The sequence below is a fragment of the Crocodylus porosus genome, unplaced genomic scaffold (assembly GCF_001723895.1).
Source record: "Crocodylus porosus isolate Cpor-Errol unplaced genomic scaffold, CroPor_comp1, whole genome shotgun sequence".
In the NCBI taxonomy this organism is placed as follows: domain Eukaryota; kingdom Metazoa; phylum Chordata; order Crocodylia; family Crocodylidae; genus Crocodylus; species Crocodylus porosus.
In genome coordinates this window covers 23,843,565-23,871,388 of record NW_017728949.1, presented here as the reverse complement: position 1 = coordinate 23,871,388, position 27,824 = coordinate 23,843,565, and the positions used below count along the sequence as shown (strand labels likewise).

Below are 27,824 nucleotides of genomic sequence, written 5' to 3'. Positions count from 1 at the left end.
AAAAAAAAGGTCAGGCACAAAGACCAGTAGGAGCACATATCTCACAAACCAACCACTCCCTTTCTAACCTCAGATCCTCATACTGAAGGGAAATCTACCAAACACCTTTAGAAGGCAAGTTTGGGAACAAAAATTTATGAACTGGCTGGCCACTAAAAACCAAGGACTGAACACCGATTTTGATTTTATGGTGTGCTACACCCTGAAACTCTTCTTTCACACTACAGGTAATAACAACCCTCCTCTCTTTTGGTAGGTCTTGATCTCTCATCAATTAAGTTTCTTTTCTTCTGCTAATTGTCTCTTATGTCTGAGAATTTCTCTCCTCCCATCTCACCCATTTACCCACTGATTTTAATTAGTGCTGGGCCCACTTCCGTCCTCAGGCCTGATGAAGAACACCTTGCATTCGAAAGCATGCAGCTGGTGCAATGCCAGGTCCCACCCACAAAAATCCATGCAGCTACATTGTGCCTGCAACAGGTAAAAGATTGGCAACGTCATTGCAAGGCAGCAGTTAAGTCTAGGATTTGTTGTTGGTGCTTTATGTGAAAAAATCAGAGCAATGGCACACAAGAGTAGTTTTAATGATTTGGAGCCTGCTTTTCCTCACTGTGTGCAGGTCTCTTTCAGCACTCCTTGGCTACTATAACCCCCACTCCGTGAGGAGGGAATGGGGTAGTCTGCTGTCTACAAATCAGAGCCCAGGAGACTCTTTCCATACGGCTCCCTGTCTCGCCCGCTGCACAGCGCTGGCCGGGGGAGGCTGGGAGGGAAGCAGCCCCTCCCCACGAGCCCTCACCCCGGCCCCTACGCCTCAGACTGCCCCCAGATGCGGGGAGGCAGGACACAGAGCTAAACTCGGCCCACGCAAATCCCAGACGCTCTCACCCTACCCAACCACCCCCTTCCTGCCAGGATACAGTCCATGTGCGGTCAAGATCAAATATAGCCCTCCCCGCATTGCGTCCGCTGAGCGACACCCCTTATGGCCAATCAGGAGAGCGAGTGCAACCCCCGCCTCGCCCCCGTGGCTCGCACCCTTATGTAACCCCCGCGAACCCCAGGCGGCCCCCAGTCTTGTGACTGCGAGCGGCTGGGCTGTGACCAGGCCGATCACGCGCCGGGAGTGGGAGTGGGAGGGGTGTGTTGGGGGCGCTGACGTTAGGCGGTGACGTTAAGGCAACTACGCGCGCCGATAGGCTGAGTGCGCGGCGCTGCCGCGTGATGATTGGCTCCGCGGAGAGAAGGGGTGGGCCGGGCGCTGGCAGCCGTTAGGCTGTGCAGCGAGCGCGGCGCCGGGGGGTGGGAGAGCGGGCGGAAGATGGCGCGGAGTGCGCGCGCGCTGGGCAAGGTGCTGGCCGAGGAGCTGGCAGCGCCGGCGCGCAGAGGCGCCCTCAGGTACCGGGCCGCCGGGGGATTTAAAGGGCCAGTGACAGCCAGTCCCTCGCCCTCCGCGCGGGGCCGCAGCCGCGGGGGCGGGGCTCGGCGCTGGCGTTTCCTTTAAAGGCCAAGTGAGGGGAGAACGGGCTGCTGGGGCGACGGGAGTGACCAGCCTGGGTGGGGTGGGGGTTTGTCCGGGTTGCGCAGGCCGGGAGGACTGAGCCGGCGCCTGCCCTGGTTTAGTGACCGGCAAGAAAGGGCTGGTGGCAGCCGAGCCGACGCAGTGCTTCCCCTGTCCCGTCTGCGGCGCTTCCTCTGCTCACAGGGATGTCGCCGGCCTCGGGCAGGTCGTGCTCAGCAGGGTGGGGTTTTTATACTATTTAGTGTCTGGTCTTCGTTCTGGATTGAAGGCAGGCCCCCGCCGGTTAAGTGCTACCAAATAAGGGGCACGTAGGTTTGCAGTACAGCGGGGCCGAGCTCTGAGACAGGCAGACTATGGGTTACCCTCCCTGACTGCCACTACTGATCTCCTGCTCTGCTGGCTGCGCCTCACCTCGCAGTGGCACTGGTGTTGCTGGTTGGCCATCCCTTAGTGTCCAGACACTTTCTGGCCTGCTTTCACATACATTGTTTAAAAGTGAGTGTGTGTTTAGGAGTCAGGAAGGCTTATTTCAGGGAGAGAGAGAGGAGCTGTTAGGGGAGTAGAGCTCCTCCTTGCTGTTATGCACATGCTTTCCACTTTAGTACGTGATTGTATATTCATGTTAGAATTTGCATAGCTATACTTGTAGTTTGCATAATGGAGGTATGAAATCCTTACATCCGTTTAATGTGCGGGTGTGATTGGTTATACGGAGAAAAATGAAGACTGCTCCTTCACAGGGCACTGTGACACGCACGCTTTTTCTTCATCTACTACAGAGAAGAGCAAATGTGGAAAATAGAGGGGAGAGTTGCACAATGGGAGGGAGGGAATGATAACACCTATCATTGCTTTCAGGCTCTTCAAAATCTGGATTTTGCTCTGTCTGCATAGGCGTGGGGTAAAAAGCCAGGAAACGAGTAAGGATTTGAAGGTATTGGTTGCCTGGTACCTATGATCTTTGAGTTCTTGATAATGTTCAAGAGACTTTCAGTTTATCAGTTATTAAATCATTAACTTACAGTAAAAATGATATAAGGCCTCCTAAAAGTTGGCTTCCAGTGTGGGGAAAAAATGGACAGTTTGCTATTACAATGGCTTGCAATTCTTGTTTACAAAAATATTCCTCTGGAGATCATCTTGCAGCAATTGGCTTGGTGTGCATGTTATGTTTAGTGATCTGCAAAGGGTAGGTAATGAGTTCATTAAAATGTACCATCAAGGTAGACTGAGATCTTATACCATTTCTGTCAGGCTTGCTTAGAACAGAACAGCAATGGTTAGATTTGGTGCAAATTAATAAACTAATCTATGAAATATCTGTATATTCTTAGTTTAACATTTTTAAGCGAGTTTAAAGCTGGTTAAAAGGTGCTGGATTGATTGCCCTGAAAAGCAAAGATGGCTTCTCTTGATTGGTACAGTCATCAGTAACCTTCTGTTTAACACAGCAGGGTACCGTGACAGGGTTAGGAATCCGCTTCTAGGGTTGAAGCAGAAATTTAGCTTTTTGTGGACATTTAGTCTGAAAGATTATAATTGGGATGTTGGCAGTGTTTGGTTTTCAGGACATGGACAGCTGTCCACTGGGAACTGGAATGAGATCAGCTTGTCACATGGCTTTTGATGGCTTAACTTTATGAAAGTGACATTTGGCATACTGTAGATAACCTACATTGATACAGCCTTAGCACTAGCATCAGTCTTATCTACTATCTGTTGGAGATCTCTTTTAACATTACATTATTTTTTCAGCTGTAACCTTATAGCTGACCAATGGGGCTTTTTAATTAAAAAAAAAAAAAAAAAAAGTAATTGAATGTGTATCTCGTTCATCTCTGATACAGTGGTAATTATTTCCATTTTAAGGAATGAGAACCTTATGGGTGGGTTAGTGTTCATATGATAAAGCGGCAAATAATTGAAATTAGACAAAAAATAAATACATAAAAATATGAAAGTTGTTTGCACTGTTTCCAAAGTGGGGTGAACACAGTAGAAGCCAGGTACTTTTTGAGTTTTAAAATGGGATTTGCTTACTCTCTATGGCCTTTTAGAATTGGATTATGGAAGTGTCTGGCAAATCATTTGAAACAACAGTTTTCTCTAGAATTATGTTAAACACATTCCTTTTGAAAATGGTCTCTATATAGCCTAATACCAAAGCTAATTTAAATGAAAAAAATGGAGCTTTCATTCCAAAATAAGGGTCTGCTCTCAGTTTTCTGAATGCCTGTTTAAACAAACAAATAAGCCTTTCATGTCATATGGCCAGTGTAAGATTGGTCCAGTTTGGTACCTCTTTGGCCATGTTGTCCAGCCCTCTTCTTAGTAACAAAATATTATCCACAACTCTTGAGATACTATTCCAAAACCAAATAAATCTTGGTCAGCGCTTTCCCTAGATCAGTGGTGCCCAATCTTTCACCCCTGAAGGCTAGATGAGGGGAGCAAGGCTGGCCCATGCGTCCATCTAGTGCAGTGTATGGGGCAGGCCTTGCTGAGATCCAGTCCAGTGTGCAAGGCCAGCCTGGCCAGGGCCCCAGCTCTGCAGGCTGGTTGGACTCCAGGCTCTGCTGTGTATCCCCAGATTGCACCCCTGGACCCAGCCCCATTCACAGGACTGTTACTTGGGGCTTGGAAATTTGACAGCAGAAGAGTGGTGGCAGTGTTAATTGCCACTGCTTCCCCACTGTCAAATTTCTGGTCCTGTGGTGATGTATATTTCTAGGCCAGATTTGGCCTGTGGGTTGGTGGCTGAGCACAGCTGCCCTACATAGTCTTTCCCCTTCCCTATTATAATACTCTCAGTTGCACCTTCGGTGCAATTCCAATTCTTTTTTCTCTTCAGTGTTTATAATTTAAATATTTGTAGTTTGTTCTGCATCATACCTAGCATGAGTTACTTCCTAGCAAGATGTGTCCAGACATGAAAAAGTTAAGTTACAGGCCAGAAGTTAATAGCTTGTTCTCTAAATAGTTGACTGTTTATGTGGTAACTACAGCTTGCTAGATACAGCTTCTCCTTGCCTACTGAAGGTATCCACCAGTATGCTATGTAAATAAATGGGGAAGGTCAGTTCCATTTTTAACTTATCATCTTTATGATTGCGTGATTCTAGAGTTATGCCTCTCATTGGTTCATAAGAAAACACAATAAACAGCTTGTTCTTTAACTAATAGGAAGAGGAGACTACTGATAGGTTGTGGATCTCTTAACTCCTTGATGATGAAAATCAGGACTTTCAAGGTGAATATTTGTCAAAGAATGTATGTGTGGTGCTTAAAAATTGGAGAGCTTTACCTAGGCAGAATCTAAAATTTAACTGTGTAGAAAGTTCATAAATGTCAAGAGATTTATACTGAACATCTAAGTACGATGTGTTTTGTATTTTCTGTAATCCAGAATTGACAAATGTGACCTTAAAATTGCTAGTATTCCTCAAAGTGTGATGAGGTTTTATTTCCAAAAATACATGAGTTTAGAGTTTTACATGATGATTTTCCATGGGAATTGAGTTGCAGTTAGAAACTGGCTTTTAAGAGAAATTGAGGGCAGAGGTGAAGGAGAACGTATTTATAATGGAATTCAGCTATGTACTCTCGTCCAAACTTTTTTTTTAATTCTTGCTCCTGTAGTTAGAACAGGGACAAAATGGAACAGATGACTTCTGAAAACAACTTGAATATTAGTAGGAAGTGCTGTTCTGTGAGTTGAAATAAGTTTTATTACATGGCCTGATGGACGTAAAGCCAAGTTTATAAGGGGGAGGCCTTTTGTGTCTTGCTGTGCGTCAGTTATTTTTTCTCGTGACTGTAAGCTATTTTTAGTTTCTTCTATGGCAAAAAAAAAAAACAAAAAACCTTGCACCCTATACAGCTTACTGACTCCTGTGAAGTTTCTCTCATTTGAATCCAAATTTTTCAGGAATGCAGCGTAACAGATTGCCTACATGCCACTAAAATGTATTTATAAGTTGTTTTGCTAATTCAAAACACAAATTAATATTACACTTTCACCATTGCAGGCATGTGGCTTCCTGTGGTATTCTGATGAGCAGTATTCCTCCATTGCGAGCATCTGTAATGAACCATAATGTCCCAAGAAGAACTTTCTTCAATATTGCTGCACCACTAGTAAACAAAAGAAAAGAATATTCTGAGAGAAGAATTATAGGGTTTGTATTGGAGAACCATTGAAACACTTTTGCCAGGTGGCTTTCAGTATTCATGTTTAGTTCCCATGGGTTGCCTTAGTTAATTAAAATGTTAGAATTCAAAGATTATGGCCTAAATTTTCAATGGTGACTAGTTACTTGCATACTCGAGAGACATCAGGGATATTCATAGCCCTGTGACTGCTTAGAACCGAGAGGCTGTGACAGGGAATGGATCATTCTCTACATGTCCTGTTTCTTACATTCTTCTTCTAAAACAATTGATCTTTGCTGTTGTCAGAGAAAGAATACTCAGTAAGGCAGTTCTTTTGTTCTTTAGACTTAAAGGACCCTGCTTGTCCAAAGTAGTTGATCAGAAGCTCTTTGAAAATCAGGCCCCTCTGATGTTCCAAAACTGAACACCAAAGAATAAAGCATCCAAAATGACTAGGAACTTCTATTTAAAATAAATAAATATATAAGTAATGGTCTATATGACTCATTTCAGGAATAACATTTTCATGAATAACATTCTGCCCCTTCTATGGGAAAAGAATGCATTATTCATTTGATGTACTGATGCAAATTGCATCCACCAAAATATATATAAAGAACTAAACTGAACTATCTTGCACTTATGGTGCACCTCTCATTTGAGGTTTTTAAGTTGGTCCAGATAGATGGAGAGTGTAATCTTTTGTATATGGAAGAAACAGAAATCTTGAGAACAAGAACCCTGGGTAAGTCCTGCCCATTGAAGTCTGTGGCGAAACTCCTGGTGAATTTGTTATACTCAGGATTTTGTCCCAGGTTTCTGCCCTCTATCCCCCATTACATACTCTGTCCACTAGATACAATGCTTCCTCTTCAATCTTTTGCTTTAGTATGAACCTGCTTGACTATCCTTGTACTGCAGTGAAATATGCATCTGTCTGAAAGGAAGATTCGCCAACAACGCTCATCCTTACCATTCTTGATTTTTCCCACCCTTTCCCCCTCCCTTCCACTAATTTTCTTTCAGAGTAGAACTTTTCTTTTTAGGCTTGAAGAGAGATATTGTTTCCTTTTCCTTTTGACCCATCTTCTCTTCTTAGTAGCAGTTGGCTGTACAGTGCATTTGTTTAACTTCTGGGACAGTAATTTTCAACATTTTCAGACTCAAGTCACCCCTCAAAGTGGAAAGTTTAGCAGCACCTGATTTGAAAAAAAAAAAAAGAACATTTATAAGCATTTAACTATATTATTAATTAATATATGGTTAATTGATTAGATCCATGAAATTATATTGTATTCACTAACCACACTGCCACCATCACTGTGGTGAGGTGGATCTGTACCGAGTGCTTCCTGTAGAGTCAGACCAGGAAGTAGCTGCCACAGTATTGTCTTGCTGCAGCCCTTCCTGGTCTGGTTTTGCAGGGTCTCTTCTGGAAACAGGTGGAACTGTCCTGTACACGTCTGTTTTCAGGAGGCTTGCCAGGGCTGAACTAAGAAGCAGCTGGAGCAGAAAGGTGTGCCTGCGTGCATTGCATCACATCCCAGTAGAACTCGTAGTTTTCAAGGTCTTGAATTGCCTGAAAGAGTTCTTTCAAACTTCTATGGAAAGTTAATTCCATAGTATTTTGAGGACTCTTTTTGAAGCTTATTTCACAATAACAAGAAAAAAAAATACAAAACAGCAATAAAAAAATGGAGGGGACAAATATTTGCTCTGGCTTGAAGGTTTGGCAAAACCAACAAAAACTGAGGCCAGCGTTCTAATGTCATAAAAGCCTTAATCTGTTTGTCTGTTCATAATGTTTTATTCACACGCTGATTGGCTGACAAACAGCCAATCAGAGTGCAAAGAAGCATTCAGACAGGTGGCAGTGTGCTGCCATGATGGCTGGCCTCCTTCTCCCTGCCTGGCTCCATGGAGGCGGTGATAACAGAGCAGACGGAAGGGGAGGGGGTGCAACAGCAGCAGCCTTGTCCCCCTTGCCCTGCTCCCTGCAGGTGGCAACAATGGAATTGGGGAGGAGGGGTGGAAGGCAACTGGAGCTGGCCTCACCACCCCTTTTACTCCCTGGAGGTGACAGTGATGGCGTGGCAGAGGGGAGGGATGGAGAAAGTGGGCTTGGGATGCCGCCTGCAGGGCTTGATGGGGAGGGGGGATAATGGGCCTGGCCCAACATGGCAGCAGTGGGGGGAGGGAAGGAATGGTCCTGCTGCCCCATCCTGGCCGGGGCCCACTCCTCCTCCCCCCACCCCCCCGCCAATCCCCTATGTCAGCCTCAAGCCCACTCCTCCCATCCCCCTGCCTCCGCCAGGTCAGCCCAGGCCTGCTGTGGTGGGGAGGGGGGAGCAGGCCTGGATGGGAGAAAGCACAGGGCTCCATCCCTGCTTGCTTCTGCCGCCTCTATCATTCTTGACAGGCAATTGGCTAGTTTTCCTCATAAAAGCCAGTTACGGACCTGTCAGGACTAAAATTTCCTTTGTTCCTTTTCCTATTTTTAAGGCTTCAAATGGAATTAGACTTACCAGAGATTCAGATAAAGGTTTTCAGTAAGAACATCAGTCAGAAAATGTCTTTTCCTCCTTTTGTAAAATCCATTTCATGTTCAAGGAGCACAACAAAACAGAGGTTTCATACTCTGAAACACTCTCAGAAACTTAATGCTGTCTGCTTACGAACATCTGTAAGTGCAGTGTTCAGAATTGTGACATTCAGCCTTTGTTTCTCTCTCTTCTCTTTTTAAAAGGCAAGTAATATAGTATCCAGTCCTACAAACACTTATGGATATAAATAACTTCATGCACATGACCAATCTTGTATTACTTAACACTTGTGTTTGCAGGATTTAGTCCCTTGAATTTAAAAGCAAAGGTCCTATAGAAACTGTTTAAACAGATAATGGTAAGCACAGATTCCCTCTCATACCAGTACTCTTCCGAATGCACGTCATCACAAACAGCACCGTAGCTGTTCAAGTATCTTGTCTCTTTGTGATGATAGTAATTTAAGCCAAATTTCCTACACCTTTTTTCCTAATTTGGCTAATTGTTTAAAATGTCTAAAAATATCCAGTTGTGTTGGAGTCAAAATTGTTTCCTTACATGAGCATATTACACTGTGCAATAGGCATCTATTGTGTTCTATTTATATTTCAGTTAAAAGTTGCTAAAAGAATAAGTTTGCATAGTCACCTACTCAGAAATTAGGAAACAGTAATATTAGTTCCCAGTGCAAATTGTTCAAGCCTAGAAAGCTGTTGTATTGAACTTCTGGTCTATATGTTTTCTAGCTTGTAACGGCCATGTTTCTTTTACCAGGTATTCCATGCAGGAAATGTACGAAGTTGTTGCTGGTGTGGAGGACTACAAACAGTTTGTTCCTTGGTGTAAAAAGTCAAACATATTATCCAAACGTTCTGGATACTGTAAAGCCCGTCTAGAAATAGGCTTTCCTCCACTGGTAGAAAGATATACATCAGTTATCACTCTAGTGAAACCGCACCTGGTTAAGGTAACATTTATTTATTTATTTATTTGCGGGCTTTGTGTTCCTAATATTTTGTTTTTTGTATTTTAAATAAAATCAAGTCCTTAAGAGAGAACAGAAAATGGTGAATTAAAAAAAAAGTTAATTCTAAAGTTGCTTTGCGTGGCTCTATACTGTTGAGAATCTCTTTAAAATGGGAGCTAAAAATCAGGAAAAAAGCTTGTTTTGTGAGAAATAGCTTGCCATTATTGAGAGAGACATACCAATTCCTGTTTTCTTCATTGTAAGGTATGCTAATTTATATATATATTATGTAAGCCTCTTTAAATAATCAAATTGACTTACCCGTTTCTCTGAGCAGCGTGTATGATGCTTCAGACACTTCAACAAGAACTGTGGCATCTGACGGTCTTCTTACAGCATTCATGACTTAAATTATCTGGCCTGTCTGGGAAGGCTCAAACCGAAATGAAGGATTTTCCCTTTAACGGTGAAGGCTTGTTCAATAGCAAGACTGATGGGAAGATGAGACTAGGTCTGTTGTTATCTCTAGCATTAATTTAATCAGAAGAAAAAGAACTATACTTCATATTCTTTTAGGTTCCATAGGCAAGAAGTTACTTCTTAATATTTATCCTTTTGAATAGAAGTTTAACTATTTCAGTAATATAAAAAGCAGAATAAGAGAGATTAGTTTAGGCAGAGGTTTATCACTTGAGTGGCCTACTTGTTCTGCTTACCAGTACAGGCACTAGTTTGACTGCGTGGGAACTTAAGGTGTGTTTCTGTGATACTCACTTTGCCTAATCTTTCACTTAAGAGATCATCTTGACCATATCTGTAGCAATTCCACTCCATGCTACAGAAAACTGATGATAAAATAATAGTTTGGACATGCAGTCCAATTCTACCCTTCCTCTTCCCTATTCTTTGTCGGTAGTTCTCTAGTGAAACACTGGTCAGAGAAAAAAAAGGTTTTCTTATTATGCCTGGCGGAGGTATGTTGCGAGGCAGCACAGATGGGCCCTTACTCAAAATACACTTTCATGTTTGGAGTAAAAATAATCTTCTGTTGTGGACCTGAGGAAGTCAAACACTTTCAGCAGAATGGTCAGGTTCTACATACTGACTGACCTCCATCCTGACTGGTTCTTGACCTAGAATATGCCTGCATTGACACAGCTCTCAAACTGACTTGCCAGCTACCTCTGTGCTTTATAGCTCACCTTTTTAAAAAGGCAGATCTAGCCTTGAAAAAGACTATAATACTTCTAAGATAGTGATGAGGGGTGAAGTCTTTTTCTTGGACTCAAGGACACTCCCATATTTGTTAGGCTTGTTTAAGGTAGGACTTTGTTAAAAATTTCCATTGTTCCATTCCACGGGGTCAGTGCCAGTAGCAGAGAGAACTGCTTGCTTGCTAAGTATTGTATTGTTATGGTGATTTAAAAGATCAGCAGTTAACCTAATAGGTAGCTACTCATGATGGAGTGGAAGTAGTAGTAGGAAAAGGAGGAAATATGAAGGAAAAACATCCCAGTTTGATGCATCTACTGTATCTAGAAGAACTTCAGTGGTAACATGCTGAACTTCAGGTTAGAGAAGGAACTGCATCATTCCTCCAGGAATTTCAAGCCAACTGCAAGTCTATCTTAAAGGAATTATCATTCAGTCCTACACTAGAAGTGCAGCTTGGCCAAAGCAGTTTGGCATCAAATGGAAATAGGGCCCACAGCAAATTAACCTTCACATAAAAGGTTATAAAGCTAATTAATTCCTTTATACTCTTTGGGGATTTAGATAAGGACTCTATAGTCAGACCCTATCTTAACCATCTGGTTAATACTATGTGTGGGTAACTAAAGTCAAATATGTAAATTTGTGGCCAGATTCTGCTATCCTTATGCTGATGAATACCTTCATGAAATGCAGTCTTAGAGATTTGCTATAAAAGCAGTAATATGTAGGCTTTAAATGCATATCACATGTGAGCACTCAAGTTTACAAAAGCTGGTGACAGTTAAGATGTAATTCAGCTTGGCCGCTAGTATTGCCTTTTTGATGATAAACAGTATCTGAACACTGTTCTATTTATAATAAATATTTGAGTATCAGTGTATCTAACTTAACATAAAGGTTACATATTCATATGCTTTGTTTAAAAATAATTCTACTTTTTATACCTGCAAAGATATGGGACTTTCATCTGGGTTGTGAAAACTGTTGTGTGGCTTGTAGATGGAAGTATATACCACCCATCTTTCTCTAGATACAAGACAGACCTTGCAAAGAGGACTTGGATATGTTGTATAAAATTGTGTTAGTTCACCTTGACTTCAGTGCAGGAGTACATTTGAGCTATACCACAACCTTTTATGTTTAGTTAAATGTTAAAAGATTAATTTTCTTAATACCAGTTTCAGAAGTACACACTTTACCTTCTATATCAAGTATATGAGAGTTGAGCTGTAGCTTAACTTAAACTGTCTTCTAGGCATCCTGTACAGATGGGAAATTATTTAATCACTTGGAAACAGTATGGCGTTTCAGCCCTGGAATCCCTGGTTATCCAAGAACATGCATATTGGATTTTTCAGTAAGTACTGTAATTAAGCCCATTGTGTGGTATAAATAGGAAATGGAAACCTACTTTTAACCAGAGGAGGCTTGTGTTCCTCATAGCTACTGTTACTGAATAAAATTGCAAGTGTTTATATTTCAACCCACCAAACTTTAAATATTAATATTTGGGGTAAGTCTTATAGGCTTTACACATCAAAGTTTTTCTACAGAATTCTCTCAAGACACCTTCCTTCTACGTTGCAACCATTAGCACAGGCGACTGGTGCCGCCTTATTCAGGGGAGGCACATTTCCAGCCCCCCCCCCGCAGTCAATCTTGCCACCCAGGGAGGGGGTCTCCTGTGGTTGATCTCGCTGCAGTGATCAGCTGGTGCTTGCAAGGGGGGGCACTCGCACTCCCACCTGGCCCTCCTGCCCATTACCTAAGCAGCAAGTGTGGCCAGTCCGGGGGTGCGCCAGTGCTCTTAGGGGGTGCATATGCACCCCTGTTTATCCCCTATATGTCACCACTGACCATTAGCTCCCAACATAAACATTTCAGGCATTTGAGTGTTTTTCCTCAAGCTGCTGTTATTTGCTGGCCAAACAAATACACCTGGCCAGAATAGTAAATCAGCAAGTCAGAATGTTACTGGGTCCATCAAAATGTTACTGGATTAAACAACCCCCCACAAATTATAAGCATCTCTGAGGGGACTTCATCAGTAGCTCTGTTCCTAAACTTCATAGATTTTGCTGTTAGGAAGAATCCACCTTATTTAGCTGAGACTTGTTTGTTTCTAATTTAATCTCTTTCTTTCTTATTGGTTACTATCTTAATTCTCTCTCCTTTGCACTGTTCCCCTGTCCTCTATTGGTTGTCTCTTGATCAGTACAAATAACCTGGCTGCTTCTGATGTTCTCAGCAAGACCTGTATTCTAACTAATTTGCTGTTCCAAAAACTAACTATTTGCGGTTACATCTCTCAGGGTTGTGAGGTAGCCAGCAACAAGGAGGTTTGCTCTGATGTGGTATTGTTGCAACTCAAAGCTGTATTTTCACTATTCTGATACACTGTCTGCTTTGCTAATACTTCTTTATGGGTTCTCTCCCCCCAGTGAATTTTTGTTCTTGTTTTTCCCATTTATTGTCAAGACTACCTTTATTTAACTGTGCTTTCCTGTGCTCAGGCCAATATTGCTGCCACCTGCTGGTATTCTTTTGTTTAAAAGTCTCTCCCCTATAAATAGAAAAAAGCTCTTGTCACTTGAAATGCTCCTCCCCTGGGTTAATTTCCTTCAGTCTACTGATGAGAGATTTTGCAAGCACTTGTAAAATGCAGTTTCTCATAGAACTTGGCTTGCTTGTCATTTCACTTATGGAATCTAAAAACTCCCTAAAACCCTTATACAGAAGTCTCAAAGTTCCTCCAGAAGGCAGCACTAGGCCTTTATGCTAATTCCAGTGACTTGTTGGAAACTTTGCAAGGCTTTAGCCTAAATTTTAGTCAAGTTGTAAAAGTTAGTGCCTTAAATCCAAGAATCCAAATATTTTGTGCTAGGGAATCACAAACTCTTTTTTTTTTTTAAAAAAAAGGTTACTTTTAATCTAAGCCACTTTTATAACATTTCAGGTGGATAGCATGTATGAAATTTGAATGTTGGCCCTGAAATGGACATTTTCCAACTTTGTGAGGGATCATCAATACCCTTAATTATGCATACCTTTTTAAAGGACAAAAATATTTTGCATTAGTGACAGAAGTAAAAATGACTGGCTTTCACACTGGACTAAGAGTTGGATGCTTATGAACTCTAATCCTTGCTCTATTACTGTAGGATTTAGCCAGTGAGTGACACCACCCTCCTCCCCATTAAATTAAAGTTATTTATTCACAGTACATTAAGAGGCTGTCACACTGGGGATTACTAAAAGTCTGTATAGGAAAAATAGACTCCAATGGTGTTTATCGACCTTAAATTCAATAGTTTGAGTGTATACAGCTGTAGACACTAATAGCAGAGTTTACCACAATCTTCACGTATGTGACTAGGTATTAAGTTTTATGCAATAATTGAGCCATTAGGTGAAATAATTACAACTTTTAAAGGTATTACAATTTTAAATCTGAGCCTTGGGCAGCTGCTTGTTCCAGTAGGCTAATGTGCCAGTATTCAGTCACTCTGCTGCTGCTAACTTTATCAGCAACCTTTTAATGAGGTAGGTACGTCTAACGTAAGTTGCATTTGAGCTCGTAAACTGGGGGGAGGAGGTTGGAAATACTGCATGTGGGCCAGATTTGGCCCACCAAGGGATTTTGTCCAGCTCACATGGGTTGGTTCTTCAGCCCTGCCTGTTATGGCCCCAGCTTAATTTACAAGAATATGTTAGCAGGGAGGATCAGGTCTAATAATTGCCACTTCAGTAGAAAGTTAGGGCTTGTTGTGCAGGTGATGCTTCTACTTTGGTCCCATTTTGTGCTCAAGGGGAAGAGCGGAAACCATTCTTTCCCTTAAGAATGGAGATAAGGAGGAATTTTTGAGATGCTGTGTGAGAATAGTAAGTGCAGTCTGCAGGAAGATTAAAACTATAGCCAGAGCCACTGAAAAATGAACAAGAGTAACAGTTGGCATCCCTAACTTACAATTGTTATTCTTGCTTTAAATGCAGCTTTAGCACATTACAACCACGACAGGACTCGAGGTAAAAACAAATTTAAGTGTTAAAATGAAGTCTTACCTCCAGTGTCTCATGTCCAGTCATATCCTCCACACATTTCACCTTCATTTTTTTTTTTTGTAAAGATCCTTGGCTTGCTGTAGCTTAGCTGTCAGTCTTCATTGACCTGTCCATGCTTTACCAGTACCAATCTTTCTTCAAACAACCTTTCTCCTCATTGCATGGTTTACCGGTTTTGTTTTGTTTTTTATTCTTTCCTACTGCTCTGACTTGTTTTTTTTCCCCCTCAGTGTTTTGGGATAGTTTAGACTATGTATCTTTGTACAATGCAGCTCAATTTTTTTACAATGTCCTCTTTGACAGAAATATCAGTGCTTTTTCTAAAACGGTAGATACCACCTATCCTTCAGATGATAAGTGTAGCTTCCCTTACAAGTCTTGAGAGTTTAGAAATATTCTTTTCCCTACAACTTGCATACAAAGCAATGGGAAACTTGAAAAAAAGTTGTATGCTTACAGTAGAAGAGTTCCTATAGGGTAATTCTTGACATTTGGTTGCAGGGGTAGATGCTGGAATAATCTTTCTTCATTTCTCACACAGATTTCCTTTGAATTTCGGTCACTCCTACACTCACAGCTTGTTACACTGTTTTTTGATGAAGTGGTTAAGAAGATGGTAGCTGCCTTTGAAAAAAGATCATCCAAACTCCATGGTCCAGAAACCAGTATACCTCAAGAGTTTATGCTTCATGAAGTTCATCACACATAAAAAGAACTACTAGCCCATCTATCTTGATTGTAAACTAGTTTTGTAAACTTTATTTATAAGAGAGGTGCTTTTCTCCTTTTGTGGGCATCTGTCAGCTTAGTGTATCATATTACTGTACAAAACATGGACATATGCAGCCTGATGTAAATAGAATATTCAAGTTTCAATCGAGTGCAATTTAAGGTGTTAAGTGTAAAAACTGAAGGGCAGCTAGTATAACCTAGCCAACCATAACAACCTTCCTTTTTCTGCCAAGCAGTTTCATTGTACAGATCATAACAAAACTTCGCTTTCTCTAAACTTTTTTTTTTGCGGTGTTTGTTAATATATTATTCAAGTTTAAGTTATTAGTAGTTAAAGCCTGTACGTTTGTAACAATGTATTGGTATCAACCTGAACAAAATCTGGCAATGTTAAAGGATAGTTCTCTTAAGAGAGATCTTGCTCCTTTACTGTCAGTAAGGAATGCACTATTACCTTTTTTCAATATTTTAACTGACAGCGCTCTAGTGGGAAAGGGAGGTTGAGTCATAGTTACTAATGCAGTTGTATATACTGACTACTTATCTGCAGGGCAGTAAGCCATCAGCATTGATCAGAAGTAAAATTGGTAAACAAATTCCTTTAAAAATAATGGCAAGTCTAAAAGGCATAAATACAAGGGGAATTTTAAATGCAGCACTTGTAGCCACACTCAGCCTAAACTTTTATCAAACCATGTAGGAAAAGAAGCGAAGGCCATGCTGCTGTAAGTGCTGTGCACCTGGCAGCTGGAGTTTGAATGCTCTATGCTGTCCAAATCCTCCACTCCTACCTTCCAGCTATAGTTAGATATGGGATGCCCTAATATTTGGCTAACTATGCCTTCAGACATCAAAATCTGTTTTCAGTAAACTCTGCTAAACAGAGTGCACTGGAACATTAGAACATCAGTGAGGGGTAAACACCATTTAATATTTAGAAAGGACATTTTAGAGTCTTAGCTGGGAAACACTGATTAGGGTTGGTAAATATTTCCTCTCTGAAGTGGGAGAGACTTGAAATGGATTCTTCAGATGTAACAGGAGAGCAATTAGGTTTGCAAGCCTTTAATATAATCAACTGAAAAACCTATATCCCTTTTACTTTTGTTACAGTAAGTTGCCAGATTTATACTGAAAGCTTGTTTACATTAAGGCAAGTAGTATTTTAAAGCACAGTGGCATTTACAATTAACTAAAGTTAGCCCAATGGGACTAGGGAATAAAAAGAAATTTCTTTTTGGGCAAAGAAGTAAAGGGAGCAAGAGGAGGGAAGATCACTCTTGCTACATTAAGATTCTTCCTAAAATACCAGCTAAAAAACATCCGCACTTGGAATGTTCTAGTTGTTTTTGGTGACACAAAACTGTTGGTCCCCAAGGTACTCATTTACTCAGCACTGGAAGAAGCAGGTCTTGGAAAAGAAATTTCTTTTCTTAAAAGGAAACTCAGGAAGCATATCCTTTTCACATCAACTGTTCGTGAAGATTTTTCCCCTACTGCTGCTAAAAGAATCTATCTTGTCTCCATATATGAAACCAAATAAATACTCCAGGAGTAGAGTAAAAGTTAATATACATAACTTACTTCTCCATTAGCACTTGAGTACATTTTTAAAAGTGATGCTAGCTGAGCCTGGATGCATTTCCTGCCAAAGTCTTATAGGACTACAGCTAGCCCCAAGAATAAGATGCTTCTTATTAGGGAGGGGAAGACTGTTTTGTAAAACATAGCTACCCCAAGTGTTCCAAGTACTGGTGTCAGAGTTCTCTGTTCATTAAGTCATGTTAACTACTATTTGTGTACAGGTGAATAAGGTGATACATTTCATAACTTTGAACAATCTATTTTATTAGATAAAGGTTGTCACATAATTGTATATTTGTCTACTTTGTACACTTTTTTAGTCTTCCACACCATGGCTTTCGAGTTTTCTCCAGTAGTGGCAAGCACCAATAAATTCCAAAACAGAATTAAGCGCCTTGATTGGGTTTAAAGCAGAAACTTGTTGGTACAGGGATCTCGCACCCAGTATCAGGAATGTACAAATGTCTTTATTCAAAAATACAGAATAAATTATCTGTAGGCATGGACAATGACTGTAAACAATTACATGTGTTTAACTGAAATCCAGTAACTGATGGTTACAGTGATTCTTTTAAAAACACCAGCCTCACTTCAGTCACTATCCATCCTCTTTCACTGACTAGGTTTTCATCAAACTGTCAGCCTCAACCATCACAGTTCATGATGCATTGTTATTCCAGGAATTAGAACATGCCACCTCCCATTCCTCCCCCCATTCCACCCATTCCTCCCATTGCAGCTTCCTTCTCCTCTTTAGGAATTTCTGTAACTACAGCTTCTGCTGTTGATAAAAGGGAAGCAACACCTGCAGCATCCATCAGAGCAGTTCTTACGACCTAAAAATATGAAAGAAAAATTTAATGCCAATTTCCCCAACAGCGAAGTATGTCTGAAAGTATTTTGCAATGAACAAAAGATACTATTTACCTTTGTTGGGTCAATGATTCCTTTCTCAACCATATTCACAAAATCACCAAGCATAGCATCATAGCCAATTTCTGGCAGGCTCTGCATGATTTTTTCAACTATCAATGATCCTTCAACACCTGCATTCTTAGCAATAGTCATTGCTGGAATTTTCAGTGTTCTCTTAATGATGTCTATGCCTTAAAAAAATAAAAATCAACACTTGGTATTCTACAGCAGACCCACACATTTTACTACCATCTCAGATTCACCATTTTTCCTGATTTTAAAGAGGAATTAAAAAAAACCCCACAAACTCCTGCCTTCCCCCAGGAAAATACTAAGATAGTGACCTAACTCCTGGCAACTGAAGCATCATTTTTATTTTCTACAGGAATAGCACTTAACACTCCATGCTCAAGCCATGGCACATATGACAAGTTACAATTCAGAAACAAAGCATGCTATCAGATTTGATTCCTAATGAAACATTCTTTACTTCTAAACATTATTATATTAACAGTGGTTATTTCATCGAAGTTTTAAACAGCTGATTTCCTGCAGGCTGGTCCACAAAAAAAAATGTTTCTTTACACATTAATAGAAGACTGAATATGTTAAGCAAAAACAATGATAAGCCTAAAAGAACAGAATAGACTTAAATCACATGTACTGTGATTTTTACAGGTTAGAATACGGCTTAAGGAATGTATTAGCGCATCAAATTGAACCTAATTTATTTTGCTTACCAATTCTTTGATCTTCATTGACTGGAGTTATAGCATCTAGTGCTGGAATGCATCGAAGTAATGCACAACCACCTCCTGGGACTATGCCTTCCTCTACAGCAGCACGAGTAGCGTTCAGCGCATCAGTTACTCTGTCTTTTTTCTCGTTCACTTCAACATCACTTGTGCCGCCAACCTACAGCAAAAAAAATAAAAGTTGTGTAAAATGCTGCAGATTCCAGAAGTCCTGCAGACCACTTTGCCAATAGATTTCTCCATCTAAATATTAAAAAGCAGCCAATCAAAATTAAGTTTAGGATTTATTCAGGCAGTGCGTTATGTGCATAGTGTGTTATGTGCATGGTGCTTGTTACGTACCAAGCAGTTTCTATTTAACCACTTTACACAGCCAGTCTGCAATGTCCCTAGCCCCTAAACCTTGAGAGGAAGCCCAACTCAGCACCTTAACTAAGGCCATCACAAAGCTAAATAAAATACACTTCTGGCATATACACATTATGTTACCATATAAAGGGTTTCCCCCCCTTTAAGCTCCCTAAAACCCACCTCAGGTTTGGAGGACCCTCAGGTTGTGGTAAATTAAGTACTTACACTTGACTACTTCACTGGTTAAAATCAAGTTTTTTTTAAACTTAATGTTCACTTGTATGCGACCAAAGAGGCACCAGTCCTGCACTTAAAAGACTGAGGCATTATGGTAAATTGCAAGCCTTCAAGGAACCAAATACATGACTATCAGCCAAAAAGTGCTAATAAAAGTATTAAAGACTACTGTCTATTTGGTAAACTCCGGAAGAAAGATGTTTAATTCCTCACCTTTAGTACTGCTACTCCATCAGAGAGTTTGGCCAGTCGTTCATTCAATTTCTCCTTCTCATATTCACTTGTAGTAACTTCTAACTGTTCAGCGATTTCTAGAATACGTTTTTCAATTTGAGCCTTTTCTCCCTTCCCTTTCAGGAACATAGAATCATCTTTTGTCACAATGACCTCTCCAACTTTGCCAAAGTCATGAGGCTGAATATCTTCTATATTCAGGTTTAAACCCTCTTCTCCAAATACCTGAAATATTACATAAGGGGCTTGGAATCCAAGGTCTTCACATAAAGATACTAACCAAAAATTGCTAACAGAAAATAGTAGAACAATTCCACAATAGAAAATTCACCATCAGATGCCTAAACTGTTAGGGACAAAAACTGGACAGTTTTGAAGAGGGGTATGATTTTAGTAGTACAGGAAACGCTTTGTTATCAGGCACCATGGGGAATGGGGGATGCCGGATAACCAAATATACCCATTACCTGAGGCCTGAACAGGTGTCTTTGCCAGTGGGCACTTCCAGTTTCGCTTTTGCCATGTCAACTGACATGCCAGTTAATGGAGCACGCAGGTTTGTAAGGTGCTGGATAACATAGCTTTTGCTGTACTACAATATTTTAGTAGTACTGAAAGCTTTCACGTTTTTCAGACACCAGGTTTGACAGCTGTTTACAAGGACATATCAGGCATCAAGTAGTTACCCTATCTTATCTCAAGCTATTTCCAAAGCCTTTTCTTTTCTTTGCATTGGGACAAGGAAATGGAAAAAAAAAAAAAATACTTGTCTGCTTGAAGCAGGGGAAAAAACCCTGAACTACCAGCAATGCATTCAAGGCTCACAAATTAAACCCTGCTTGCCGACTCTTTACATTTAGTCTCTTTAGACTTAACAGAGGAAGACAATGGTGTATTCTCACTGTTTAAACTTCAAACTCAAATATCTGGCAATAATTATAGTAAGGAAAATAATCTTGAACTTCTTAGGCTTTATTCACTCAGACACGTTTCTTCTTTTCCACCCAGTTACTACTGATTTCAAGGGAGTCAAGTCAGTTAAGAAAAAAAGAGAAACTAACAATTAATTGCATTGTGAATACCAAAAAAATTAGAAATCAAGCATTCAGGTGACATTTAAGAGGTTTTTGAATATTAAGGGTCTCAAATGTAGCTACAGAACAATTCAGACAGTAACAGCAGAACCAGTCTTCCAGAACAGCTCCCTTTCAAATACTTCTCATTTGAAGAGCTATAACCCAAGAACAAAGAGGTTACATACCCAACCCATCACTCAGACTACCAAACAGCACCAAATATAAGGCAGACACATGTCATTGAATGGCGTGGTAGATGTTTATTTGCCATCCAACCTGCATCAATTGTGAACCCGTGACTTAGAAAATTCAGTAATGAACTTTGCATATCCATCACTTCCATTCACTAAGCTAACAAATAAATGAATAAAAGTAGACCGGGGGGGGGGGGTTGGGAAACAGCAACACAATTAAAATAGCACTTGGTGAGACCATTAAATTCATATACATTTTTCTATTCTCACAGTGTACTTACAGCGCCACCCGTAGCAATTGCCATATCTTTAAGCTGGTTCTTTCTATTGTCTCCAAAACCTGGTGCTTTTACAGCAACAACCTGAAGGCCAACCTTTAGTCTGGAAAGAATTAATGCAGAACATCAAGATTCTACTGATGTTAAATTAGGTTGTATGACTATGTTCTTTGATTAACTGTTTGGGTTTCAGAAATCACCTGAGCTGACCACAGTTACTGTTCCCCTAGGTATTACTTAGGCACTGGTGCTCAAACTCAGCATACGGGTCAGATCTGACCCCCCGCACTGTGTCGTCTGGTTCTTGGGGCAACCCTTGGGTTCTGTAGTGAGTTCCATAGGCCCTGCACATTGGATTCGGCACACAGGGCAGCACAGGGCTCAGTTCCAGCATGCAGACCACTTCTGTGACACTCACATGGCTTGTGGGGCCAAAATGCTGAGCACCACTTAGAGCATAATCTAAATAAAAAGGAATGCAACCCTGTTGAAAAGCCAACATGCACTTTTGACCTTGGTGTTCTTTGATGTAAGCAGTCTAATCCAGAAATATCCATTATTCTAAAAGGATAAAGGAACAGCTGGCTAAGTGACAAAGCTATTGCAAGGCTTACCTGTTTAAGACTAGAGTACTGAGAGCCTCACCATCAACATCTTCAGCAACTATGACTAAAGGTTTACGGTGAGCATTGGCAATTTCAAGAGCTGGAACAATGGACTGAACACTGGAAATTTTCTTCTCACTTATTAAAACATAAGCATCCTGAAATTCACATTTCTGTCCTGCAGAGGCAATACACACTGTGTGAACCACCTTTCACTGAAAGCATATATTAAGTTACACTTTGCACCCCAAATTCCAATCAAATTTAGCCTTCGTGCTCTCCATGTTTTTTTTTTTTTTTTGCCAAGGCATGTTGCCTTATGCTCTGCCTCTCAAAAATATTGTACAATTGATAGAGAAACTGGTTTGCATGCTGTTTAAGTTACAGCAAGTTAAATTAAAACTGCACCAAAAAGCTGTATTAATTTAATTTACATTTGGTGTCAAACCAGAACAAAAACAAACAGCTAGGCACTTCGGCTTTGGCACATATTCCTGGATATACAATTGAGAATTCTTGAAGCTACTCAACACTTCATCTTGGAGTAAAAGGAGAGCAGATATCAAGATCCTTTACCATTTTGAAAATCTCTTCTTTGGAATGTAGTTCTTTTATACTCCTGTAATAAGAGTCCCAGTGTTTCTCAAGCCCATGGATTGCAACCCAAAATGAATCATGAGAATATATGAAAGGGTCATGAACAAATTAAAAAAAAAAAAAAAAAAAAAAAAAAAAAAAAAAAAAATAAACAAACAAACAAACCAAACAAGGGAAGCCATGGCTTTTCCCTTGCAGGCTGTCAGGAATTCCAGCCTGCAAGGGGCTGCTTGGGGCCCCCCATGCTCCCCACCCTGGGGAACTGGGGTCTGGAGGCAGTAAGCTAAGAGTGAGGGGTTGGGACTGGCCAATATTGACAAGTGGGTTCTGGTACAAAAGAGGTTGAGAACCACTGAACTAGACAAAGTGAACTTGTATCTTGCATATCATTTTTATTCGGTTTAACTGTAAGTGATGGCAGCATAAGTCTCAGATTTCAATTCCAATCTCATTCCGTCTATACTGTGATTTGAAATAACACCATTCTGCTTACAAGACAACCAATACTTTTTTTTTTTTTTTTAAAAACACCTGCTAGTTTAACTGCGTATTCAGCTCGCGATTAGAAAAGCAAGCTTTATTTTCTGGCTATGCAACAGGAATAGTAAGATGTTATAGTCGGAATGGAATCTAGTTCATGCTTCCTTTTGCGAATGCAAAAGTCAGAACAGTGAGCAAAGGTGAACACCAGACAGACAAGTCTCAATGCACACACATTATCTAAATTAATCTGCACCAATTTTAGTTAGCATTTGACACTAAATTCACTTGACCTGAACTACATGATTTTTTTTTTGCCATTTTCTGCATGCAGAGCAACACAAATTCATCAATGATACCTTTTGCTAACTCACCTTTAGCTGTATTAATGAAATATGGAGAGATGTAACCTCTGTCAAACTTCATGCCTTCAATGATTTCCAACTCGTCGTTCAGAGTTTTTCCATCCTGTTAAATGCAATAAAAAACATTACATCTATAATTTTGGTGGTAAACAAAATGCCTCTGTGCCTATTTGTAACATACTAATCATTGCAAAATTAGCTTCTATTCCACCTCCACTGCAAATGAGTTCATGAGGTTCTCTGAGCCCTAGAGATGCACCAGTATATTAGTGCCATACTGGGCCAGCACCAATAAAATGAAAATTAACATTATCAGCTTTTTTTGGCCAACGTAGCCGATAATGTCGCTGATAAATATAATATGCCTTTTGGCAGACAGCACACACGCATGTGCATATGGCCAGGAATGCAGCCAGGCAACATGGACAACAGCAGCCTGCAGAGAAGTCTGTGGAAGAGGAAGAGGTTGGGGGGGGGAGAATCAGGTCAGGGCCCCCACAATGAAGGAAGGAGCAGGGCAGGGGCACTGCTCAGCCAAAGCAGTGAACGGAACCCAGTGCCAGGCTGGAGAGTGGATAGAGCCATGAGCAGCTTGCCTAAGGGGCACAGGGCTCCCTGGGGAGGCATACACCACCTGGATTTGCACACAGGGTGGATATAGGCTGCCTGCTAAGGGCAAGAGCCTGTGCCAGCTGCATGCCCCCTGTCCAGCAGCGGAGGCAGCAAGTTGCGCTCCCTGCTGCCATGCAGGCAGGAGACACGTGGCCAGTGCAGGGCTCAGGAGGGAAAGGCAGCAGGGCAGAAAGCCCTGTGCCCACATCTGCCCTCACCCCGCTGAGCTCCCCACCCCCGGTCCCGTTTGCTGCCCTGGCTGGGAAGCACCCTCTGCCCCACCATGGGGGACCTTGATCTGTCCCCCACAATGCCCCTTCCCTTCCACAGAGTTGTCTGCAGGGAGCTGCTCTCCACACTACACAGCTGCATTCCTGTAAATATCAGTTATTGGACTGGCACTGGCTGATATGCCTGGTTAATAATCAGCTATTGGGATCAGCCAAGAACATCTTTAGACTTTTCTAAAAAGGTTACATGAATATATCATCTCAAATAGTATAAAGGAAAAGTAATACTCCCTATTTCATGATGATCTCTAATCCTTAACATATCTTCAAGTTACCTTTATATACGTGTGTTTTTTTTTAAAAAAAAAAAAGCATCTTAACCAAAAAAAAAATATATATAAAAATAAAAATCAAGTAACACAATAAAATTTAAATCAGATTTTTATTAAAGAAATCCAGGCTATTTTTTAAAAAAGAAATAGTTGATTTTTAATCTACCCCGATCAGCAGGGAGGCAAAAACAGAAGTTTTAAATATGGCGTAGTTTTTGCCTCCTGCCACTGATTGGCCAAGGTCCCCTGGCAGCCCCGCTACTTCCTGCTGAGCAGCCAGGAAGCAAAAACTGTACCATATTTAAAATGGCAGTTTTTGCCTCGCTACTGATTGTGAGCAAGCAGCAGGGCCCTTCTCCCAATCAGTGGCAGGGTGGTGTGCAGAGGAAACTGCAAGATTAAAGGAGCTGTCATGCAGCACATTTCAGCTGCAATTTCGGTCGGTCTCCAACTATAATCAAGCTCTAGTGAGTGGAATACATAGTGCATGTGAAAACAATGTATCAGTGCTAGCCTGTGGGCCAGATCAGGAGATCTGGTGGCAAGGGAGCCAGGGTAATTAATATTGCTACCCCTCTTCCACTGCCCAACTCCCAAGCCCAGCACAGCTACTTCTTAGCTGGGCCATGCCCCCTCCCCTCCATGCAGTCAGTTCCAGGCCAAACTAACTCCTATGTGGCTGGATCCAGCCTGCAGGCAGACTTGGCACTGCCCATCCAGCCCGCAGGGAAAAAAATGTTGAGCACCACTATGCCATACCATAAAGAAGCCTATAACATGTACCAAGTTCAGACTTTAAATTAGAACCATTTTAAATCACAAGCAATGGATGCATATATTGCTGTTTATTTAGACCTCCAGTAAAACGTTTATGCAACTTAAATTTCTTTCAGAAAATTGCATGAACTTTTCACCAGGCACAACAAAAGTTATGTTTACCTTAACTGTGATAACTCCCTTCCGTCCAACTTTTTTCATGGCATCAGAGATTATGTTGCCAATTTCTTGGTCTCCATTTGCTGAGATTGTGGCAACCTGCAACGGTATACAGTCATTTTTTTCCTCAATTGCCCTTGAGCAGCTGTCTAAAGAAGCATATACAACAGTAAGCCATTTCTTCCCCTGTAAGTCTAACAGAAGTAACTACAACAGTGAGCCATAAATATCAGTACTCAAAATAGTCTGGCTGGCTCCCATTAGCATGCCTTTATTTGTTTATTAATTTCTTCTGTTGGATGGAACATTATTATAGTCACAAGAATTACCTGGGCAATTTCTTCTGGAGTTGTAACAGGTTTAGACAGTTTCTTTAATTCAGCAATGACAGCATCAACTGCTAGCATCACACCTGATAGAAGAATGAACAGATAAACCTTATTAAATGACTATTTACATGGTACAGAATAGAATAGAACTGAACAAGGTTTGAAATTCAAACACAAAACCTGTGCCTCATTGCAAGTCACACAGTACAAAGTTCTGTGTGCCACACACACAAGCTTTTTTGGCCAAGTATACACCAAAATTGTCCACTGCTGAATGCAGAAAAACAAGACTTTCCCCCAAAGTTACAAACAGATATTAACAAACCCAGTTCATCTACTTTTTTAAATATTCCATAGAAAACATGCAGAAGTGTCAGGAAAGGAGAGGCAGAGATAGCTTTGATACTACTTAAGCTGAAGTCATACAAACTAAAGGGAGCACTCTGTTCACATAACAGTATATTAACTTTTATAAAAGTTACACACTAAAAAGTATTAGGCTTATTAGAAAACTGAATTAATGAATGGCAATTTACTAAAAGTATTACTATGATCTAACAAGGCAAGAACACACATCTGTACTGCCAATTACCTTTTTATATACATGAAAAGTACTGAGCATTTATAGTTGTGCTCCAGGAGGGGTGGAGAGGCTTTAATTACAGTGGCTCTGACAGCTGCTCTAATTAAAGTACCTGAAGCATCACGTGTATCAGCATCCCTGCATTGAAAAAATGGCAGTGAGGGCACTGTAACTAAGGCTCGAATGGCCCCACCACCAGTTTTCAGTGCAGGGATGCTGATACCCATGATGCTGGAGTCTGCTGGAACATGGCAATTACCATCCTCCAGCAGATTGGGTTACTCAAGTCTACTGCAACCCCAAGCAGAGGCAAGTTAGCTGAAACCCAGTCACATTCACTGAGACATGAAAAAAAAAAGATGACTGCTAACAACATTTCTTACCTCTCCTGATTTCCACTGGATTAGCTCCTTTGCTGATCTTCTCAAAGCCCTCCTTTGCAATGGCACGTGCAAGGACTGTTGCAGTAGTGGTACCATCTCCTGCTTCTTCATTTGTGTTGTTGGCAACATCTTGCACTAGCCTGGCTCCGATATTTTTATATTTGTCTTTCAAATCAATTGCTTTGGCTACTGTCACACCATCTTTTGTCACCTTCGGACTTCCCCAGCTTTGCTCAATAATAACAGTTCTTCCCTATATCGATGCAAGCAAAAATATTAAGTCTCTGACATCAAGCAGCAAAGATGAAAGATCTATAAAGAATTACCAGCTAAACCAAATTAACAGGTAACAGAAAAGGAGTATTACGCAGACACCTCGCTCTTTCTGCACGTGCTCAAGCATGTTACTGCTGGGAAACAAAAAACTACAGGGATCTGGGTTTTCTATTTGTGATGGAAAATGTGTGTTTTCTCCTTTAAAGGAGAAAAATGGGCGAGAACTATGGGTTTTGTGCACACATGGACATGACAGACAGGCAGTATGGTAGAGAACAGCTCCCTCCAAGTTAAATCTATGGGGGTGGGGCAAACAAGACAGAATGCGTGGGGAGAGGGAAGACAGGCAGTGTGCCCCCTCTCTAAATAACTGTCCCCAGAGGAGCGTGGGGCTGTAGCTGGGCTAGACCAGCTCTGGGTAGGAGCCATCTTCATGACTGTGCAGGAGGGAGCACCAAGCTACCAAGGTGAGCCACCCCCTGCCCGCCCAGGAGCAGCAGGGAACACAGCTCCATGCTACTGCACTTCACGTTGGCAGCCATGGCAGGACCACACTTCCCCCTATGCTGGGTCCCACCTGCTAAGCTGCAGAGACTGCTTCTGCACAGAGTTCATCCACCCAGCTTGAGCCCTGCACACTGCTGCAGGAACAGAAATCTAGCACCCCCTTCAATACATTACCCCTACCCCACATCGCCTGAGCCTACCCTCCCCTTCACACAGAGGGGCGGGGGCCTAGGGACAGCGGGTCAAGAGTGAGGGTCACCTGCAGGGCCAAGGGGCTGTTTGTTGGGAGCAAGGGGCAGCAGCACAGGCAGGGCATTGGCATATTGGGGCTGCTCACAGCCATAAGGCAGTGGGGACAGCTGCAGCTGGACTTGTATCCTGGTGAGTAAAAGTAGTAAGGGGAGTTCCGATTTTCCATGATAAAAATCGGAAATTAAGCACCAAAATATATAGATAGCTAGAATTTATTTTATATTATGATTGAGGCACTGGTATGCTTCCACATTTGTTTAAAACTGTAAATATATCAATAAAACATATTTATACATACACGCACACTAATGGTACTTCATCGCCGAAAATGTGGATCTGGGGATTTTTTAAAATTTTTTTTTAAAGAGAATTTGGGATTTTTAAACAGAGAAACCCAGAACCCCTGTGTAAGGAATATCAACTAGTCGCAACACAGGCCTTTGACACTGACTCTCACCCCATTCTCATTAAAAAACTGGGGGACCATGGTGTTGACACCTACACAGCCAAACAGGTA

General features: G+C 41.3%; 2 protein-coding genes across 3 annotated transcripts in view; one reads left to right on the top strand and one right to left on the bottom strand.

Moving 5' to 3' along the window:
* The first annotated feature begins 1,288 nt into the window (after positions 1-1,288).
* On the top strand, positions 1,289-17,166 carry COQ10B (coenzyme Q10B). 2 transcript variants are annotated; one of them, XM_019553725.1, is made up of 6 exons: positions 1,347-1,401; positions 4,709-4,775; positions 5,554-5,703; positions 8,995-9,187; positions 11,658-11,759; positions 15,006-17,166. In XM_019553725.1, the coding sequence occupies exons 3-6, from the start codon at positions 5,579-5,581 to the stop codon at positions 15,171-15,173; spliced, it is 588 nt and encodes a 195-aa protein (XP_019409270.1). In that variant the 5' UTR covers positions 1,347-1,401; positions 4,709-4,775; positions 5,554-5,578; the 3' UTR covers positions 15,174-17,166. The 2 variants fall into 2 exon arrangements, with proteins under 2 accessions (XP_019409269.1, XP_019409270.1); XM_019553724.1 differs by lacking the exon at positions 4,709-4,775 and having other exon boundaries at positions 1,289-1,401.
* A 61-nt stretch (positions 17,167-17,227) lies between these two features.
* HSPD1 (heat shock protein family D (Hsp60) member 1) overlaps positions 17,228-27,824 on the bottom strand; it is a 13,435-nt gene continuing 2,838 nt past the window's right edge. The window contains exons 2-11 of the mRNA XM_019553723.1: positions 26,273-26,525; positions 25,307-25,389; positions 24,981-25,076; positions 22,877-22,970; positions 21,435-21,603; positions 20,824-20,923; positions 19,252-19,497; positions 18,436-18,610; positions 17,708-17,886; positions 17,228-17,616 (exon numbers count right to left, since the gene is read on the bottom strand). Coding sequence (XP_019409268.1) covers positions 17,464-17,616; positions 17,708-17,886; positions 18,436-18,610; positions 19,252-19,497; positions 20,824-20,923; positions 21,435-21,603; positions 22,877-22,970; positions 24,981-25,076; positions 25,307-25,389; positions 26,273-26,525 — 1,548 coding nt within the window. The 3' untranslated portion in view covers positions 17,228-17,463. The remainder of the gene's footprint in view (positions 17,617-17,707; positions 17,887-18,435; positions 18,611-19,251; positions 19,498-20,823; positions 20,924-21,434; positions 21,604-22,876; positions 22,971-24,980; positions 25,077-25,306; positions 25,390-26,272; positions 26,526-27,824) is intronic.

Excerpts from the sequence above, each read along its gene's own strand:
- COQ10B (XM_019553724.1), top strand. The coding sequence starts at position 1,325 with ATGGCGCGGAGTGCGCGCGCGCTGGGCAAGGTGCTGGCCGAGGAGCTG. Across the intron at positions 5,704-8,994 it reads TCTGAGAGAAGAATTATAGG|GTATTCCATGCAGGAAATGT; the intron begins GTTTGTATTGGA and ends TTCTTTTACCAG. Across the intron at positions 11,760-15,005 it reads CATGCATATTGGATTTTTCA|ATTTCCTTTGAATTTCGGTC; the intron begins GTAAGTACTGTA and ends TTTCTCACACAG.